Genomic DNA, 22,082 nt, shown 5'->3' with positions numbered 1-22,082 from the left:
GTTTTATATGCGAGTCGGAAAAGCACCCTACAAATTGTGATAAAATGTTCGTGAGCCATTTTGATGTCTTACTCGTACAAGAATTTCTATTTGAAATGATGGGTCTTAGGGGAACACTTTCTTTATGAATTTTTGGGAGTCCATAGAAATTAGGTAGTTGTGGGTTTATGACTAATAAATTAGTATTAAAAAACTCTTTTCCCACGATATTGCGTGCTCTTCTATTGAATTCCGAGGCAGTACTTTTGAGAGGGTTTTTAGTTAGTTTTTCATAAGTCCTGATATCATTTAAAAGATCAAAGGCTTTGCTTTCATATTCCAACTGATTCAGAATAACTATTTTCCCTCCTTTATCAGCACGGGAAATGACGACATCTTTACGATTCGTGAGACTGTCTACTGCTAACTTATAACGCTTAGGCAAACCACATTCATCCTTAAAACAATCCACTATGCCTTGTAATAGAATCCCTTTGAGACACAAAAGTTCTTTATCATACTTACTGGACGCTAAATACCTATCAAATTCCACAATATGGTCTAGGGAATGATGTTTTGTAGGCATCAAGGCAAAATTGACACCTAAGCCTAGCACCTCTAGTTCATGGCGCGTAAAAGTAACATCTGACAGATTTACTACATTTTCTATCACAGAGAATTTAGACCACACACTGTTTTTACACAATCTTTCTAACTTCTTGAGTTGTATGTCTTGATGTTTAACACTTATTCTAGATGCTTTTTCCAGAGCAACCTGAGCTAAAAGTTTATAGGTGTGGACATTTGGGCACAAAAACTTGAGATTCCTCGTAGCAACCCTTACTTGGTAATAAATCTCATCACACTCCAAAGAAGCAAGCTTAATGCGTTCGAGTAGGAATTCCCTGATGTAGGCGGGAAAACTATGACCCAGGTTACTGTATTTAAGGAAGCCAAACGACTTCGGGCACACTTGTTCTTCTAGACACTTAGTTAAAAACTGACACTGGTTTTTCCTCTTCTTGCTGGCTATGATGGAAGATACAAACTGCCGATTATCTTTAATTCAAAATGCAGTTTTAAAAGAAAAATAATAGAATCATCCCTGATTAACAAATTTCCAAATTTTAATATATCATATGGACAGTGGTCACCTGACTGTATTACCACCTGGGCAGTCAACAAATTGTTACCATCGTTGGTGAAGGCGGGTGACCTGCCCCGCAAAGTACTAGACGCTACCTGAGTCCTACCCTTGTCCCTTATTGTTATTGTATATAAGACATGCCTTTTGCTCTACCTTTCTGTATTCCACTGAAGAGGATCACAGTCCGTGATCGAAATATATGGAATTCATTTATTCCATTTCTTCTTATCCAACACAGTGGGTTTTTGTTGAATGTTTACGAATGTGTTACGACATTACTTTATAGTATGTTGTTTATAAGTTTTCATCCACCTCTCTTAGTTGCTCTATATCTACAACATTTTTCCTTAAGTTCTACAGTTTCCCTATAGTTCTGCATTGCCTCTTCATCTGTTTTATAGTAATCCCTTCTTCCCCTTTAGTTACTGCGATTTGTACTTCTTCCTTTAGCATTCTTATTTTTATTTCAGCAAAGTTGTAGTCAGTTTGGCTAAATTCTGTTGAGCATTCACCAATTATAATTTCTTCGTATATATCATAGCGTTCTTTTGAAACATTTGAAAGTATTAGTACAATTTTGGGACACTCTCTTTACTGTGCCAACATTCTAGAGCTCCTAACCTTTAGTGACTACCGTCCCTAGATTTGAACTCTGCCATAGATGTTGATGACGTCACAGCTTATGGCAGTTGGTTTCACTTTTGTGTTTTTTTTTTTCTCTCTACAGTCAAACTATTTCTATTCAGAAAAAAAACTCCAGGGAGTCAAAAGATTAATCATGATCTCAATTAATCCTTGGAATGGCCTCCTCGACTTATACAATGTCTGTCGCCAGGCGATTTTATTTATTCAGCCGGGAAATCCCAGATAGCTGTAGGGTCAGTCCCGGCTCGGGCCCTGCCCTCACCCAAAGAGTTGACACTATAGATGCGCAGAGGAGTTCCCTCAAGGAGTCGTCATCATGGACGGACTCTCACCGTTTTCACAACATTCTTCTAATTTCAGGTGGTTACAGACACGTTCTCTCTCTGTACCCTGATCTCGCTTCCCTCGCATTTCCATTTCTTTTTTGGGTAATTCCCTAAGTCACGGTCTTCATGTTCAAAGAGAAGTTTGTTAAATAAAAATAATACGTGTGTGCGAAAGACTGTTCAGAATCACGCTTCATTCAGGTCTCCAAACATGTGATGTAGTGGGTATTACATTATTTAGTATTCGACATCTCTTCAATCTATTGTCGATCACACGTAGGTTGTCTTATTGTACTCCATTCTCATCACATGACCGTGCCAAGAGAGGAACTTTGTTGCCATCGTTCTCACACATTACAGATATTGAACTGCTATATTTTCTGCTAATGGCGCCAATCCATCCATCTTAATTATTGGTTATAGGTGACTTATTTTCTTACTCCAGCTGTCGCCAGCTTATCTTATTTATCTACGAAGAATTTAATTCATTATCTCAATTAACTCCATCCATATCAGGTGGCACTTTCGTCATTCTAGTTGCCGCCAAGTTAATCTATTCTTCTCCGTCAATACTTTTTTTTTTATTTCGTATGGGCTTAAAATAATTACATCATCAGTTCATCACGTCAAAGCCTAGTAATCACAGATGAATATGGTCTGCTTTGCGCCAAATTACGTAATTCTACGTGGAAGAACTCAATTTCCTGATAGATAGTTTACTATATTTGTTTACATCCTTTCAGCAGCACCTTAATGCCAAAGACTAGTCTTTGCTTAATGCTCTTCCATTCTTATTACCTTGTATTCTTATTTGGCGGGAGAGAGGCCCACGGAAGCCGCACATTGCTGATGCGCCAGCCACCACAAGGAATAATGTCAGGGAAAGAAAGGGTATATGCTGAGACTGGAAAGTGCATCATAGGAGCTAGTGAAGATAGAAAAGTAAATAAATTTTATGTTTTATTACGGAGTATAGAGTATTAGCAAAAATCATAAAGAAGTTACAAAGATGGAGAGTGAGAACTAATTTAAATTATGCCATGCTATTAACAGATACTATTTGATCCGGTAAGGACTTCTAAATGGATACACACCTTACATTAAAGAAACTTCCTTGTAACTCAAATTGATGCTTTGTATGAGCGGTTTTAAACTTGTGTCCCCTTGTGCCAGAGAACATAGAATGGGGGGAAAGCATATCTGGAATAGGAGAACAACAATGACAAATCTCCCAATAGTTAACGAGATCATGCCTAAGTAACCTATCCTTAACTGAGAACAAGGTTAACAGCCTCACCGAGTTGTGCAGCTTTTCCAGACCACGATTGTTGTTAGTCCATCTACGTTGCATAGATTCAAGCAATCGTAGGTTTAACGCATAACCTGTATTCCATATCGAAGAAGTATTATCTAATAAAAGGCGAATGTGTGAGATGTATAATGGGACCATAAATGAAGCTTCACCATTAATTGTAGCTTTAAGAGTAGAATTTGACAGTCGTCCAGCTTTTTAGACAATACTTATTGATGAAATTTCATAGATGTGTCTGTCACTAGTTCTAAGTCAGATGCGGCTTCCTTCATCGAGGTAGGAGAGTCATTTGAATAATACTTACCATTGTAATTAATATTGCTTCAAGGCGGCAATTCTAGTCTGGATATGCAGCCCACAAAGTTGACAAAATAATTATAATAAAAAAGGTCAGAGGAGCCCTGAATATTTCACCGTAATATACTATACAAATTTTGCGTTAGAATAAACAGAATATGAAATAATCCCCTAATCCTTCCTGCGATAGGGATATTAGATAATTTTTTCTTAATAATTTCGCAAGCCAATAGTTATAAGAAGCAGTAAGGAATGGTGGAGATGGGGAAAGGGGGGGGGCGTCACTAAGAACTTTGACCCAGGGTGACACCTAGGCATGTAAGGGATCTGCAAACAATTAGTGTGGGCCACGTTTTACGCTTTCGAGTCTTCCGCCCTTGGCAACTTGAATTCTGTTCACGGTTTTTGTAATCAGCCGTACTGTTTTCGAATTTTCCCCTCCAGTAGGTTTGAACTCTTTATAACGATTCTTTTGCTCGCATTCGTGAACTCTGTCCTTCCTCAATTCTGAAAAAAAATAAATAAACTGATGTGACTCTTTGCATGAGTCTTTGTCACATCCCTGCAGGGCCAATTACTTACTCTATGCGAAATATGAAGGACCAAAGACAGTCTTACCCTTTACCATTGATGCAGTTCCAGGCACCGCTCCATTGGCAACGCGGCGCTCTCCTGGACCGTCGTAGATATAGTATCAACACCGATAATTAATTGCCCTTAATGCACATATCAATAACGTCATATGCTTTCGTGAATAAGTGGGTCTTCGGTGCTTTCTTAAAGGTTATCAAGTCACCTTTACAGGTTTGTCCAAGCAATAGAGGTGCCGGTATAGTATATGGCCTACGAAATTTTTCTTTGGTATAGTATGTGGCCTACCGGACTTTTATTTCGGTATGAACCTGTCTCTTAAACTTTAATAATTTGTGAGCACTAAACTGCGGCCAAATTAAAACGGACCGCACCTAGGAACGCAACGAGGAACGCGCCCAGCATTGTCCATATTACAATCGAGGTAGTAGTTACCCTATGGTGATGTGTCAGAGAGAAAAAAGAATGTTGACCAACGACAAAATGTAAGACTAGACAAGGCAAATCTGTACAAGTTTCTGTCAGGTTGGGGAGATAGACGTGGACTGGGAACACTCCACCGCATCTATAACAAGACTTATATAGGATCCTGATGTGGGCAGAAACAAATTACATTATCCTCAACAGGGAAAAGTTTGAGATTGTACGTTATAGGACATTAGAAAACCTTACACGCTCGACAAAATACATTTGTAGCCAGAAAGATATTGAGACTAAGGAGGTGGTAATAGACCTGTGGGTGAAAATAAACAAAGGTATCACTTTCTCAAGCCACTTCACAAAAAATAACAGGGAAAGTAACGCAGCTATCAGGATCCTTAGGGCTTTCCATACAAGAGGTGAAGAATGCATGAAAACCCTATAGAAATCATTAGTGCTACTCCATCTTGAATAATGCTGTCAACTCTGGTTCCCAAAACAAAATTTCAGATATAACAGAGCTGGAATGCCCACAACGGTCTTTCACAAGCAAGATCCAAGGGTTATAACACCTAAGCTACTGGGTAAGACTTCTAAAGCTACATCTGGACTCCCTCCAGCGGGAGTAAATAATTATCTATACTCAGAAAGTTTCAGAAAACATGGTCCCTAATGTTAACATCACAGAAAAGATCCTTCCAAGAAGAGAAAGGCTGTATTAGTCAGGACCTTCTCCGGAGCATCTGATATAAAATAGAACCTTGACACACCACAGTTTCACCTATAAAGGAACACGACTCTTCAAGTGCATCCCGGCAAAACTCAAGAATCTGAGTGGTGTATCACCTGAAACCTTCAAACACCACCGGGATGCTTGGTTTACCCACGTCAGGATACCCAAGCTCTAACTCCAACAACCTACTACACTGGATCATGGAGGGAAGAGAGCTGGCTGGCCTCAGTGGAAATCCATCTCAGCTGCGTTGATAACTGACGGAATTAACTTCAAGGTAAGTTAGCATGAAGAAGCCTACATGACAATAATTCTATATTAAAATTACCCCTCACTTTTCAACCTACAATGTCGTTTTCTATAATAGGGACAGGTTATAAACTCGTGTCAGTGCGAAAATTACTTAAATGGATCTGAGAGAAAGTATGCTAATAAGTTTAACAAAAATGAGTTATTTCTTTTATAGATGAAAGCATACCATATTTGACTAAAATATTATTTATATAATCTTGTTTATGAAATTTATCCAAGAAAAATATCAGTCGGCTGTACCAAACGACAAGCGGACGTTTTATTGCGCATGTCGTTTGGCATATCTTTTGTTTACATCGCAGAGAGGGGACGCGAGTGCAATCGTATGAAAGTGTTGTTTTCAATTGTATTACTACGATGGGAGTTCCGGCCTTCTTTAGATGGCTGTCGAGGAAATATGCCTCAGTAATTATTGAGTGTGTGGAAGAAACCGTAAGTACTTATGATGCTCAGTCATATAGTATTTCAGAAATTGCTAACGGGTCTTCAGCATGGAGTTCATCGCACCTTATTGTACCCTGTACTTATTCGGGCACGAGTACATAGATTTTTGGAAATGCATATCCAGACAGTAGTTTATTGTTGTAGCAATTTGTTTATAATAAATATGGGTGGGAGTGAATATTACTTAGGCATTCAGTATATCACCGACAATTTACCGAATATATCTGGGCTTGATAGAGGTATGTTGTCATTGATAAGAAGTCATGACATAGAAATTAAACCTAAGCAAATTAAAAGTACCATTGTTGAGGTAAAGATGAGTATATCATTATAACTGAAGAACAGTGTTATTCTTGTTGCAAGAATCCGACTTGATTTTCATCTTTGTCCAGGTGAGAAAGAACATAAACTATATCAGTCGCTTTGAATAAAATAAATAATGGTAAATTAAGACAACTCATGAAGAGTACCATTATTATTATTATATCTAGAGCTTTGTAAGGGTTTTGGGGTATTAATAAGTTAGTGCACACCTATGCAGTATATCAATACAAAATACAGTTTGGTAAATTAAAGTATATCAACGGAATATCTCTTATTATCGGTAAATTTTTAGAGGTGCACACCTATGCAATATTATATAGCAATAGAAAATTAAATAAGGTAAATTTTTAGTTTCGACCATGGGCGCAATATAGCAATAGAAAATTAATTATTAATTGTGTGAATTATAATGTTTCAACGTAATATGCAATTTTGTGAGCGGAAATAAAAAAAACAAAAAGGTGCTAAAACAGATTTTGTAAGTAACGAAGTCGTGTCGGACGAATGGTATGCCATGTTTGTTGTGATAGATGCCGACGTCGAAGAAATGAAAGGATGATAAATTCGTCTAACCTAAACTAAACTAACCTGACCTAACCTAACCTGTGTTTAATAAATTAACCTGCAAATTTAATGTCATCCGGCTCGTCCTTGTTGTGAGAGACGTTGGTGGGCTTTTCAACCACTCTCTCAGCTTGCAGGGTACACAAAGTTCTTGCAGCTTGAAGGAATGCATGTATCTCCATAACATTCCTTCAAGAAAATGTACCTGGCGAGGTACTGTCGGAAGTACCAAGGCCATCAATTGACAGACGACAAGATGGCGTCCCGATCCTATGTTACCGACTTCGTTCATTAGCATATTTGCTTGTTTACTTACTTGGTTTACTTGGTGTTGTTCTGAGGTTGATCCCTCACAGTCACAGTGATCCGCCGCTGAATCTGGTTTTGGCGTCCCTAGTTAGTAGGTCCACTTGATCCGTGATGGAGTTTGAGTCTGCCCAACAGATGTCTGTATAGCCTGGTACCGGTGGTTCATCTGGTAAGGATGTTAAGTATCTGTCCAGGCCAGCCTTAAATGTGCCCACCGTGCAGCCTGTTATGTCTCTTACTTGTTTAGGGAGTGCATTGAAGATCCTTGGTCCTTCATGCCCCAGGCTGGCAGCAAGTAAAGTCTTTATTCGCTCGGGGGCTTTGGTTGGAAGGGTTCTTCTTTTGCACTTTCGCCCTGTGAGTGCAGTGTAGAGGAGTTTGTGGGGTCTGGTGTTTGCTTTTCCAGGATCTTCCACAGGTAGATGGCCCTGTACCGGTCCCTCCTCCTTTGTTGGGAGAACAGATTGAGTTTCTTGAGGCGGTCCCAGTAATTTAGTTCCCTCATCCCTGGATCTGCCGGGTGAAGCTTCTTTGAACTGCTTCCAGTCGCTGGATTTCCCCTCTTTTATGGGGTGACCACAATTGACTGCAGTAGTCTAGTGTGGGTTGGACTAGGGCCTTCCATAGGGTTAGCATAACTGGGTTTGACTAATTACCCCACCGGACCCCATCGGACCGCACCGGACCTTTATCCAAGCTTATACCTACCCCACCGGAGGTTGAGATTGATCGTAGGTTAGCATGGAATGTGTATTTTGACAGTTTGCACATGACTTGTATTTGTAACACCACTTGACGTTGCATGCCGAGAGGTTCGAGAGAGTTTGTATGGGACCGCACCGGAGGCTTATTTTATTGTACTTCTACCTGAATAAAATGTACATCAATGTTTTATACGGAACAATAAACATTTATCTGATTCTGATAGTACCAATACCAATGACACAGACACTTCTCAAAGAATGGGACAAGACTGATCTCCTTTTTATCTGCCCCCACGTGCATCTTTGATGATGAAGATATCGATCTGGATGTTGTGTTGAAATTGCTGCGGACTGGCTACGACCACGCGACGGAATCTGCTCGTTTACTTTTGAAGACGTACGGTGTGGAATTGCCTTGACCGACTTCAGACATAACGATTGGCACCAAAACAGACCAGGTGTCTGTCAGAATCCTGGACTTGTTCCATCCAATTGTGCTGCAAGATTATGTACCCAAGGCAGTTGGAGGGGACGGAAATTGTTTGTATCGGGCTGTTTCCTTGGCATTGTACGGGTGTGAGACCTACCACATTTTGCTACGTTTATTAACGGCACTAGAGATAATGAAGAACCGGGCGACGTATGACAGACAGCATGAGGACTTCAAAGACTTCATTCACGATGACCGCATCTTGACAGGGACGTACGAGGACATATTGGCTGCCGTACGGGAGACAGGACGCTATTCAGAGATGACGCACATTTACGCTTTGAGTTCAGTGATAGGTCATCCTATAAGGTCTTACTACCCTACCCGTAACCGCGAATGAGTTTCTCGCCGAACCCTTTTCAAGAAAATGCTGCGGAAGAGGAGTTTCAAAGACGAAAGAACCCCGCGTGGTTTTGATGTAACAAGGACAATTCCTATTTTATTGTTTGCAACAGGGAAAATCTGGAAAGAAAGGAAAAGGGACGACGTTATGAGTACCATGACGACTGTGGGGTCTGGCTTAGCAGCAGTAGCAACTGTACAACAGTACCTCATTTGATAGAGCAAGAGAAACTACGCCGACTGTATGAAAGTGATGGCGCATATTGTTACGAAAATATGATCAACAAGAAAAGAGTCTGTCCCATTACAACCACAGCCATCTGAGGATGAGATCTTCGAAGTCTATAGACTATATAACAAACTGAAGAAGGACGCCACTTTCAAGAGGAGAGTCACAATTGTCACCAAGTCGCCACCAAATTTTTGTGAAAAAAAGCCGATAGCACTTGTAGAATACATTGGAAAACACCCTGGCCTTCAACCACATGGTAACTGCAAAAACGCTACGAATGACTATCAAAGGACACCGGGACACGTGCTTCAAACCATAGGAGAGTTAGCAAAATCCAACCCAGTTATGACTGTTTACAACCGGTTACTCATTGAAGGACCATTAGAGGATGCACCACGAGACCCTGAACAGATACGAAATAAAAAATATGATTAAAGGAAAGAACGACCAGAGAAGGATCAAGACAAGGAATACAGAAAGAATTTTGCGGATCATATCCTGAAAGCGACCAACATGACTCAAAGCCACCCATTTGTTCAAGGCGTAACGCATTCAAAAAACAAGGTTCCATGCATAATACTGTATACCGATGATCAAGTTCAGGACCTGAAGCACTTCTGTTGTACTGGAGGAAGTGTCCTTGGGGTAGACAGAACTTTTAATTTGGGAGAGGTGTTTGTCACAACTACAACATTTAAGAATTGCGCAGTCATCAGAACAGATACAAAAGACCACCCTATATTTTTTGGACCAATGTTTTTACACGGGACGTCCACTCTGAAGGACTATCACGAATTTTTTTCTCGGATTCGATGTGAACTAATCAGTGTTGACTTGCACAATCTGACCGTTGGAAGTGATGACGAAAAAGCTCTTCGAAATGCCCTGAAATGCGCCTTCCCCGAAGCAAAGATCATTTATTGCACGCGGCACTTGAAAGAGAATCTTTCACATTACATTCAGGACAAAGTTGGCATGGACAAGACAGACAGACAGGATGTTATCAACAAAATATTTGGAGAAAAGGGACTCTTATTCGACGATGTCATCGAGTTTGAGGTGAATGCAGACGCCCTTGTGGATGAAATAAAGGAAAAATCAAGCATACTGGCAAACTACCTTAGCCGACAACTCCTCCCACTTTTAGAAGACCATCGGAAGAACGTCGCCAAAAGCCATTGTGCCGACCTAAAATGGACCAACAACAACGCTGAGTCAGGGAACCACATCTTGAAAAATGCAGTAAACTGGAAGGCACAACCGGCAGACAGACTCATAGACACTCTGTATGACATAATCACTGCAATGTATACAGATGTGAAACGGGCACTTGTTGGACGCGGTAATTACAGACTGTCTGAACATTACCAATCTCATGCCATCCCTTACGCCAAATGGGCAGCGATGACCGAGGAACAGAAGGACAGAGCAAGGATCCCACAGAAGGACGCCACGGTCACATCGACGAATGGTCTGCTCCAAGTGCTGGGAAGAAGCCAGGACAACGGAAGAGGAAAGTCAACGCCAAGACATTCACACCCAAAAGTAAACGTGTTCGCCTCGAACTTTAAGGTGATTCGATCGTGACTTTATTAAACTGATGGACGGAATACATAGAATACGAATCTGGTTGAATATTACATTTTACGATTTTATCCTTTTGTGTTCTAATCTGCTTTTAATGTGATTAACTCCGTGGAGTGGTCAAACTTGCTGATGTGCTGTAATCATCTTAAGAAATAAATATCTTCAAACCCTGTGATTAATGTGAATAAATAGAGTGGTCAAACTTGCTTTTAATTGTTCTTTGTTCTTCCTTTCTTCTACTTCAATGAGTCTGATACCTTGCCGTGGTGAAGTAGCTTGCGTACCTTGTTGACCCAGAGATCTATGCCCGAATTGGAGTTTTATATTAACTCCGGTAGGATCACCCATGTCAGACAGATCATGGAGGTATATAATACCTCCATGGACAGATCATGGAGGTATTATTAAGACCTCCATGGACAGATCAAAGGGTAGAGGTCAGATGAAACTCGGACTCGAATTGACTCAGGTTCTCGATCATTGGGGTTTTAGGCCTACGGTACCTCTAGTGATAGAAACTCGATCCGGTGGGGTAGGTATGAGCCAAATTTTATACCACTGGTCAAACTGTCAAAATACACATTCCATTTGACCAACGATCAATCTCCACCTCCGGTGGGATAGGTTTTAGCTTTTGTAAAGGTCCGGTGGGGTAATTAGTCATACCGGCATAACCTGTGGTTCCCTTGATGAGAAAGTACAGAGTACCCAGCTTGCCATTCCCTTGGCTTTCTTTATTGTTTCATCAATGTGATGATGAAAGCTGGCGTCATCGCTGAGGTGGACTCCCAGGCATTTTACATGCATCTTTGGGGGGATGACTAAGTCTCCCTCAGTGTGCAGAGCAGTTTCCCGCTTGATGTCTTGGTATGGACCACATCTCAGCATTTCGAATTTTCCCTTATTAAACTGCATGTTGTTTTCTGCAGCCCAGGTGTACACCTTGTTGAGGTCCTCTTGTAGGTGGTTTACGTCCTCTTGGCTGGTCACTATGTGGCTGATGTTTGTGTCATCAGCAAAAGAGGTGAGAACTGAGGAGCCTATGTATTTGTCGATGTCACCCAGGTGGATGAGGAATAGGAGTGGACCCAGAACTGAACCTTGCAGCACTCCGCTACTTACTGCGGCCTCTACAGATTTGCGGCCATCCACTGCCACTGTCTGTGTCCTCCCAGTGAGGAAACTGGATAGCCAGTTTCCCAGTTTGCTTCCAATTCCTAAGGTTGTGTAGGAGCCAGTTGTAATGATCCAGTAGCTTTGATAGACAGGAGCGCCCTTTTCTAAACCCATGTTGGGTTTCATTTAGGAAGTTGTTGTCTTCCATATACTTGGTGACTTTATCCCACACACATTTCTCAAACACTTTGATGATATGAGATGTAAGTGCCACTGGTCTGTAATTTTGTGGGAGGCTCCTGTCCCCTCCTTTGTAGATGGGGCTTATAGTGGCTTTTTTGAGGAGTGCCGGGACCACTCCTTTGTCCAGAGAGGATCTCCATAACATACTTATGGGTTGCGCTAGGGTTTCTTTGCATTATAGGAGCATGATGGCTGGCACTCCGTCTGGTCCAGCTGCCGAGTTTGATTTGAGCTCTTTTATGCTGTTCTTTATGTCGTTCTTTGTGAACAGTATGTCTGTGAGCTGTGGTGACTGGGGGTTATCCGTTTCAAAGAATGTTGCTGGGTTGCTGACAAATTTGGACGCTCTTGGTGTACTGAATACACTGTTGTACTGTTGCCTCAACACTTCGCATGTTTCTTCCGGATCTTTTGTTAGTGTTCCCTTGTCTGTTTTTAGGGGGCCAATCTGGGTTTTTGTCTTTATGTACCTCTTGCAATAGCTGTAGAAGTATTTCGGGTTTTGTTTAATGTTTGTTATCGCCCGACTTTCATCATTTCTCCTTTGTGCTTCATGGAATGCTCTTATTTGTTGTTCAACTTCAGCTATTTTGGTCCTGATTCGGGACTCCTTTTCTTCACTTTTTCTTTTAATCAGTTGTTTAATTAAGGACCTTCTTTTCTTCATCAGGATTCTTCTGTCTCTCGGTATGGTGGTTTGTTGAGGTCTTCTGTTTCGTTTTAGTGGGATGTGGTTATTGCAGATTTCTAGTAAAGTTTTTATTAGGGCATGGAACGTGTCATCTGGACTATTGCCTTCCATGATCTGGTCCCAATTTACCTTACCAAGACTAGCATTGACCTCTTCCCACTTTATGGAGTCGCTGTGGAAATTGAAGTGCCCAAGGTGAGTATCCTCCGATGGGGTTGGTGTACTTTGTACATTTCCTGTTTTCATGTAGGTGGTGTTCACCGTGATGAGGTTGTGGTCAGTGAGCGTTGTTTCTTCTACATGGTAGTTGCTGAGAATGTCCTGATTGTTGGTGAAGAAAAGGTCGAGGATATTATTTATCCTTGTTGGCTTGGTAATCATCTGTGTGAGAAATTCCCTGTCAGCTAGGTCCAGCAGGAGTTTGGCTTGGACTTGGTCCTCTATTGTTCTTCCTGATATGGTACCTTCTGGCCATTGTATAAATGGTAGATTAAAATCCCCACACAGGATGATGTCAGGCATTGGTGTTTGCAGACTATCTAGTAGGAGGTCTATCTTTTCTATCCCTCTTCTGAATTTTTCAGTGTCACACTGGGGTGGGCGATAGCAGTTAATGACAATAAGGTTGAGTGTGGTTATATGTAGAGCTATGAGTTCAACTTGACTGTCTGTGTGTGTAAGGAGGATCTTTGTGTCTGAGGTGTGGGTATTCCTTACATATATGATAACACCTCCATGCGTTCTCCCTTCTCTATCTACTCTATATGGGGTATATTGCCCCATTGCTATTTATGCATCTTTCACCTCCTTCCTCAAGTGTGTTTCAGTCAGGGCAACAAACAGGGGGTCCTCTAGCACTGTTAGTTCTTTGATGAAAGGAACTTTACTTTGGTTAGTTTAAGGGTAGAGGCCTTGTATGTTACCCATGATGATGTTTTCTAGTGTGTATTTGTTTGTGCTGCTGTGAGCCAGGGAAATTGTTGGCTGGGTAGTATTGCTGTCTGCGGAGGCGGCAGTGGTATGTACCCTGTTGGTTTCCTCTCTTCCATGTAGTATGGTTTTGGTCAGTAGATCTAGGGCTGTGTTCAAGCCGTTTACCAAGCCTAAAAAATCCGCTTGGGCACTTTTGTGTCTTTTCAGACCCTAGAACATTGCTTAAGGGTGCTGGGTCCGATCCACAGGGTTTGTGATGTGTTTGCAAGGTATTTTTTTATTTTATTTTCCGCCCACAAAATTGCATATTACCTTGATACATTTTAATTTACAAAATTAATAATCAATTTTCTATTGCTACATTGTGCCCATGGTTGAAACTAAAAAAATACTTTAATAATTTTGTAAATTATAATACACCAATGTAATTACATTATTTGTGGCAGAAGTTAATAATAGATAAGGTTGCTAAAAGCTATAAGCCAACAAATGTAGCCGCTTTGGTTGCTTGAGATGCCATCTTTGCTTCAGTAAAGGTGGAAGTTGAAGAAATTAAAGTATGATAAATTCGTCTATTCTAACCTAACCTAACATAACCTAACCTGCATTTAATAATGTGGTACCTGTAATTCTAGAGGTCATAAGGATTGTCTCCAACCTCTGAATCTATCAAAACAAAGATAGCGTCTAAAAAAGTCGAAGCCAATTAATTCATTGCTATGTAGGTTTTAGCATTGTTTTCTGATGTTAATTTCCACCAAGAGATGTGTATTACATTGATGTATTATACTTTACAAAATTAATATTTAATTTTCTTATGCTATACTGCGTAGGTGTGCACTTCTAAAAAAGATACCCTCTTTTTCTTGGTGGAAATCAATATCAACTACTTCGGTAAGATGACCCATAGGTGTCATGAGGCTCGAGTGGGTACACGAGGATGTCGGCATCGGTGTTTACTATACTTGGTTTACTTGGTGAAGTTCCAAGGTCAGTCTTCACAGCCATAGTGATCTACTGCTGCTGTCAGACCTGTTGTCCCTCTTTGCAAGGGCCAGTTGATAGTTGTACATGAGTTATCTCTGGATTCTGTGAACTGGATTGGTCACATTTTCAGTGTTTATTGTTACTCAGAGTACTCTTAAAAGAGAATGAGTTATACAGCAGTGACTTTATAATTTATAATGCGAGTAGTGTGATGAATCATACATACAGCAGCTGATGCTGCACATGAGAATTTTACTCATAAATCAATCAGAGCTTGTGTCAGGATTGGAAATGGAGAGAGTGAGTGGTTCGAGGTAAAGGTGGGACTTTGTCAAGGATGCGTTATGTCGCCCTGGCTGTTCAACTTATACATGGATGGGGTGGTGCAAGAGATATATGCAAGGGTAGTGGGTCAGGGATTGGAGATGGTTAAAGAAAATGGAGAAAAGTGGGAGGTGAGCCAGCTGTTGTTTGCGGACGACATTGCGTTTGTGACAGGATCAGAGGAGGGATTGAGGAAGTTGGTGGCTGAGTTTGGGAGAGTATGTGATAGAAGAAAGCTAAAGATAAATGTGGGTAAAAGTAAGGTGATGAGATGTACAAGGGGTGAAAGTGGCGGTAGACTGGAGTTGAGCATTAAGGGAGAGTGACTGGAGGAAGTGGATAGTTTTAGATACTTGGGTGCAAATGTGGCAGGAAAAGGTGGAGGTAGAATGTAGATTGAGAGAAGCGAGTAAATGCCTTGGTGGATTAAAAAGTGTAATGAGGAATAGACATTTGGGAATGGATGCTAAGAGGAGACTGTATGAAGGAGTGATTGTGCCAACAGCACTGTATGGGGCAGAAACATGGAACATAAGAGAGGAAGAGAGAAGGAGCTTGAATTTGTTTGAGATGAGGTGTCAGAGAAGTATGATTGGGGTTACTAGGCTAGATAAAGTGAGAAATGAGGAGGTGACATGGAAAGAATGAGTGAAGAAAGACTAGTAAAAGAGGTATGGAAGGCAGATGTGGAGGGAGTGAACATGAGGGGATGTCCTAGGATGAGGTGGATGGAAGGGGTGAAGGGGGCTTTGGGGAAGAGGGGAATGTCTGTTGAGGAAGGATGGGAGAGGACAGAAGACAGGGGTGAATGGAGAATGATTGTACATGGATGATGATGTGATTGCATGAGGTGGAATGGGCGGGGGGATGGGGGGTGAGGTAGTATGTGTGAGTAAAATTTAATGCAGCCCGAAGGGATTTCTCCTCGTCCTCTCCTTTTATGCAATGGGGAGACGGAGAGGGGGGGTCGCCGATTTAATGAAGCGGCCTTGCTGTGGATGTGCTGTGTCTTGCAACACTGCTTCTGACCCAGGGCAGTGGACAAGGTGCAGGGATGACCCGTCATCCAGGAGGTGCTCAGATAATAGGGAGGGTGGAGGGGTGTGGAGTGTATTCAGGAATGGAATGGGTGGAAATGATTTTATGCCTTTCCCTTTTTGGCTACCTCCCTTGTAAGGGGGGAAAAAGCCTTGGTATATGTATGTATGTAATCAGTCCTATACAGTCAGTATTATTCCCAGCTTGTGACAACCCTGATGACCTCTAGGGATGCTAATTGCATATCCCACAAATGGTTACGTAAGCCTAGATTAGATCAACTTCCATAAGTTTGTCTTCCACAACAAACAAAAACAAACATGGCATCTTCTTGCTTGCTGACGTCTGAGTTGTTGGAGTTGTATCTCTTATAGGAACTTTTTTATTTTTGATTTTTGCCAATGAAAATGTATGTTACATTGTATCATAATTTACAAAATTGATATTTAATTTTTGAATCACGTCAAGAATTATCACCCTAGATTTTAAAAGGGTGACAATTCTTCATGTGGGCCATCCTCGGGTGACAATTCTTCTTGGGTTAAAAATTCTTTGGTTTTATAAGTTGATGACAATAAGCATAACCCTCATTCAACCTAACCTAACCTAATCTTTATTCCACTGTTGACATTTGGCATACTGTGGTGACAATTCTTCAGGTGGGATCTCGGGGGTGACAATTCTTCATGTGGTCCTAATTTTCAATTTGATATATTGTTTAGGTGTGCATTTCTTTAGATTTACCAGTTTTTGATTGATAGAATTAAGAAAGGATAGGTATTGTTGCACAATGGCTGGGGCTAAAAGAATGTGATGACAATGCTAATAAATTGTAAGTTGATTATGTAGTGATTATATTGTTGGCTGAATTAGTGATTCCCTCATTTTAATTTACTCCTGATATAATTTAATGGCCTAAAAAATGGAAAGCATGAGTGAAGAAAGATTAATAAAAAAACACCTACATAGGCATCATTATATTCAAGGGTTTAAAACTATCCATCTCCTCTCAACTCTCCTTTAAGACTTGTATCCAATTTATTGCCATCTACATCTGTCGTGCTCCTTGTTTATGACTAAATATGAATATATAGATTGGTAGGTGGTAGCTGGCCAAGATAGTTTAGATCACAAGGAACACGAACAAACTTTATACATATAGTTTTTACTTCACATTTGGTGGTGAATGAGACTAGTGTTTCTCAAATATGTGACTTTTATTATTTTGATATTACTTCAGAGTCAAAATAATGACTGTGCTGTGTACGGGTGTGCGGGTGTGGGAGGCTGGACTTAATTAATAGGCACCGACCTTGTATGAATCCTGGTTGCAGTTCCAACTGTAACCTCTGATCGTTGAACGAATCACTTGTACTTAGCTTTAGGCTAGATTGATATATAATAGTTTAGAGCTCTGACAACTTTGACTGAATACTTTTGAGTGTCCGAGCAGACTGAACTTGACTTAGATGTTGGCTAGGAAGAAAGCTCTTAATGATATAAGCTCCTCCTACAACTAATTTTGATTTGCTAAAAATCTCTCTGTATGGGAGAAATGGCCAATGGGGACACGTGAGAAACATACGCCTCTTCTAAGTTCCCGCCTTCCGTAAACAAGGCTCAATTCATACAGGGGTCAAAGATCACGAATCCATTACAGAAAGGACGACCTCACGAGACAGAAAGTGTTATGGGCTGATAAGGTACCCAGCGCGCGACGCGATGACGAAAACTAGTATCACCGTCTAGTGGTGATGATGCCGTCGTCAAACCAATCACCACATAGCCCCCCTCCGAAGAAGCGTGTGTCCCCACACGCCATGACCAATATCACAGCCTTAAACGACCCAGCACACTCCAACACAAAACAAGGCTGAGGAGGAGGGAAAAAACTCTAGGGGCCTCGAACTCAGAGAGATAGATGTCCACACAGTGGAAATCAACCGGCCATGAGAACGATGGGCCCAGAGTGTAAAAAACCTCCGTAAAAATATATATATAAATAGCTTGTAGACAATAAAATGTTTAAAAATATTTTTATAATTTTTTTAAAATATTAATGCAGGTGTAATTCTTGATGATATGGAAGATGCATCCACGAGGCGACAAAGATAGGGCCTCAATGTGATCCAATTATCTCTGAGGCAACAAAGACAGGGCCTCAGTTGTGGTCCAATGCAGAATAGCGTGGGTGCTTTCCCACAAACCGGGCGATAGGCCAAAGGAGAATAGCGTGGGTGCTCTCCCACAAACCGGGCGATAGGCCAAAGGAGAATAGCGTGGGTGCTCTCCCACAAACCGGGCGATAGGCCAAAGGAGAATAGCGTGGGTGCTCTCCCACAAACCGGGCGACTCGGGTCAAAGGTGATGACAAGTCCGCTGCAGAGTTGTCTCAGCACCTGGCCAAATCCTATGGGACCGGTCCACTGCGTATCTGCAAAACAGTCTTAGAGGCAGCACAATTGTCCAAACAATCGTTGTGGATACAACGATGTGTAATTTGTCTATCCGTCTTAGGACGCGAGGAATGATGAAGAATAATATCGCGGCATACAGGTCCAAGTCCAACAATGTCACTCCCAACACCCTAGTCATTTGTGACTAAACAGATTTGTTGCAATCAGCTGGCATACTCATCCCTTATAACAGGTTAACGGTGTCCTTAGGAATTCAATCGCGGCGGTGTGAGCGAAGATTTAAATCAGATGGGGCTTCGCATCTCATTTAATATGTTCCTTGTTAATATTGTTCTTGAATTAGAATAATTTATTTTGTGTAATGTCTGCAATATTTGATCAGAAGTACGGTGTTCAAATAACACGCGGAAGTTGTATCATGTGTCAATGGTTGTACGGCATTTTGACATGAGACAAATAGTTTGGCAAATATTGTCTTGGGTTTGGCAACAGCAAGACGTAGACCTTGAACCAATTTATTCAAGTTACCATGGTCTCGAAGTGTAGGCAGAATCCAAATTATGACACTGGTATAACGTAATGACATATATAGAAATCACTGGTTATTGACAGAAGTTGATCACTCACGGTCACGGGTGACATATGCAGAAAATTAAGATAATCTGTTTATTCCAATTTTATGTAATGTAGACATAGCTCTTCAGTATTTGGCTAATAGGTTCCTGTATTAATCCTGTAAGTCAGAGTGATAATGATGTTAGACATACAGTGCACCGCTTCACAATTCGTTTATATCGGAAATCATATAGGTGAACACGCAAACTACTTAAGTTAAACATTTCAGTTCATCCATAGCCGAAAGAGAGGGCAGGCAATGTGCAAGAAGAACCTGATTCCTTTAGATGCAATAAATTTGTACTATTAGCATTAATGCTAATTATATGTACAACATCATCCAATACATCAACGTCCTCATCTCTGGAACTTTACATTATTTCCGCGAAAGCACCGCTTAATATCCTCACTTTTAATGGGAGCTCAACTTCCATTCCTTTCTATGGGTGCAAACATCTATTTAAATATATAGATTATGTATTCATATTTACACATATGATTTTTTAAGGCAACAGTGTGGCCTGTTTTTCACAAGTCCGAGACAATGCATCAGAAATGAGCATGTACACAACCCGGTACGCACTCCACTGACATGCATAGATTTATTGCTGACCGTAACTGCCGTTGTGGTATAGAAATTAGTCACCAACGGATTTCATTAGGACACAAGCAATTTAATTTGCCACTAACATCTGTACAAGATGTTTTTTGTATCACGCGCGCGCCTGGTTCATATAATATCCTTTAACAGGAACTGTGACTATCCAGCTTTTGAGGGAATGTCTGTCTCAATAGCTGTTGAAATATAGAAAACCGTAATGTAACGGAGAAATTTTTTTTTGTATAATCGCGCAAATCTCAATCACAGGAAAGCTTTTTGTCCTCCTTATTTATTCACGGGGCTTTAATTTACCGAGGATTTAATGTCAACCTCGTTTAAATCTTAGCACGCGAGAATTTCTCTCACATATTGAGTTATAGAATTTCACTTATATTGTTTCTTTAACATGTTGGACGTTCGTTTACTGAGGGGTTGGCTCAAACTCGCGGGATTTGAATATTCCACGGCATAACTTTAATTCTTGGGATTTTTATATATTGAAGAATGATTTCATTTTTACTATTTTACTGACATGAAGGGCTGTCTCCATTGAGGGAATGTTGCTTCCTCACTAAATTGTGTCATGCATAATTACTTTCGATGAGGGAAAGGTTCAACCTCAAAACCTCATTTACCGAGGGATCATTGTGTTTCACACAGTTTTTTGTTTGATCTCATATACCAAGGGAATTTCTCATCCTTGAAACTTGTACAACCGCGCATGCCTCAGGTACCGATATACCAAGGGAATTTTTCATCCTTGAAACATGTACAACCGCGCATGCCTCAGGTACTGAGGATTTTGTAATTTCCACATTTTTAGATAGGCTCCTTTCACGACAATCGCGCATATAATTTTTTTTTTATTTCATTTCTTGTGAGAATTACATTTCATCAAGGAGTGATAAACCTTGGACACAACCGCGCAAACCCACTTTTTTTTTTAATCTATTTTTCATACGGGACTTATAATTTCATCTAGGAAAGGCATAACCTTGAACACGACCGCGCAAATCCTTTTTTAAAATAAATTTTATTTCCATGCGGGACTTACAATTTCAGCAAGGAAAGGCATAACCTTGAACACGACCGCGCAAATCCTTTTTTAAAATCAATTTCATTTCCATGCGGGACTTACAATTTCCTCAAGGAAGTTATAACCTTGACCGCGCAAACCCTTTTTTTTTTAAATTCATTTATTTTTTTCTGGCGGGACTTACAATTTCATCAAGGAAAGGCATAACCTTGAACACGACCGCACGTTTTCCTTTTTTGAAATCATTTAATTTTCTGGCGGGACTTACATTTTCATCAAGGAAAGGCATAACCTTGACCGCGCAAACCTTTTTTTTTTTTTTAAATTCATTTCATTTTTCTGGCGGGACTTACAATTTTCCTCAAGGAAAGGCATGAACCTTGGACACGACCGCACGTTTTCCTTTTTTGAAATCATTTAATTTTCTGGCGGAACTTACATTTTCATCAAGGAAAGGCATAAACCTTGGACACGACCGCACGTTTTCCTTTTTTTTTAAATCATTTCATTTTCTGGCGGGACTTACATTTTCATCAAGGAAAGGCATAAACCTTGGACACGACCGCACGTTTTCCTTTTTTTTTTAAATCATTTCATTTTCTGGTGGGACTTACATTTTCATCAAGGAAAGGCATAAACCTTGGACACGACCGCACGTTTTCCTTTTTTTTTTTTTAAATCGTTTCATTTTCTGGCGGGACTTACATTTGCATCAAGGAATGGCATAAACCTTGGACGCGACCGCACGTTTTCCTTTTTTTTTTTTTTTATCATTTCATTTTCTGGCGGGACTTACATTTGCATCAAGGAAAGGCATAAACCTTGGACACGACCGCACGTTTTCCTTTTTTTTTTTTTTTTTTTAATAATTTCATTTTCTGGCGGGACTTACATTTGCATCAAGGAAAGGCATAAACCTTGGACATGACTGCACGTTTTCCTTTTTTTTTTTTTTTTTTAATAGCGGGACTTACATTTGCATCAAGGAAAGGCATAAACCTTGGACACAACCGCACGTTTTCCTTTTTTTTATTTTATTTTTATTTTATTTTTATTTTTTTTATAAATCATTTCATTTTCTGGCGGGACTTTCTATTTTTTGTGTCTCCTTTTTTCCTAGGCAAAGGTATAACCTGCAACATAGATTTTTTGTAGTTCCTTTTTTCCTAGGTAAAGGTATAACCTGCAACATAGATTTTTTTTAGTTCCTTTTTTCCTAGGTAAAGGTATAACCTGGACAGGACCGCGCTTTTCGTACTTCCTTTTTTCCTAGGAAAAGGTATAACCTGGACATCGGTTCACAAAAATATTTTCCAAAATATT

The 22,082-nt window shown here is 40.4% G+C and overlaps 1 protein-coding gene across 1 annotated transcript in view; it reads left to right on the top strand.

Moving 5' to 3' along the window:
* Positions 1 to 6,008: 6,008 nt before the first annotated feature.
* Positions 6,009 to 22,082, top strand: part of Rat1 (5'-3' exoribonuclease 2 Rat1) — a 42,488-nt gene continuing 26,414 nt past the window's right edge. The window contains exon 1 of the mRNA XM_076201600.1: positions 6,009 to 6,194. Within this exon, the coding sequence (XP_076057715.1) occupies positions 6,120 to 6,194 (75 nt within the window). The 5' untranslated portion in view covers positions 6,009 to 6,119. The remainder of the gene's footprint in view (positions 6,195 to 22,082) is intronic.

Source organism: Oratosquilla oratoria, chromosome 18, assembly GCF_046742065.1.
Source record: "Oratosquilla oratoria isolate Oo_2021 chromosome 18, ASM4674206v1, whole genome shotgun sequence".
NCBI classification, from domain to species: domain Eukaryota; kingdom Metazoa; phylum Arthropoda; class Malacostraca; order Stomatopoda; family Squillidae; genus Oratosquilla; species Oratosquilla oratoria.
Note: the sequence above shows the minus strand (reverse complement) of the source record. Positions and strands in the feature narration are given on the sequence as shown.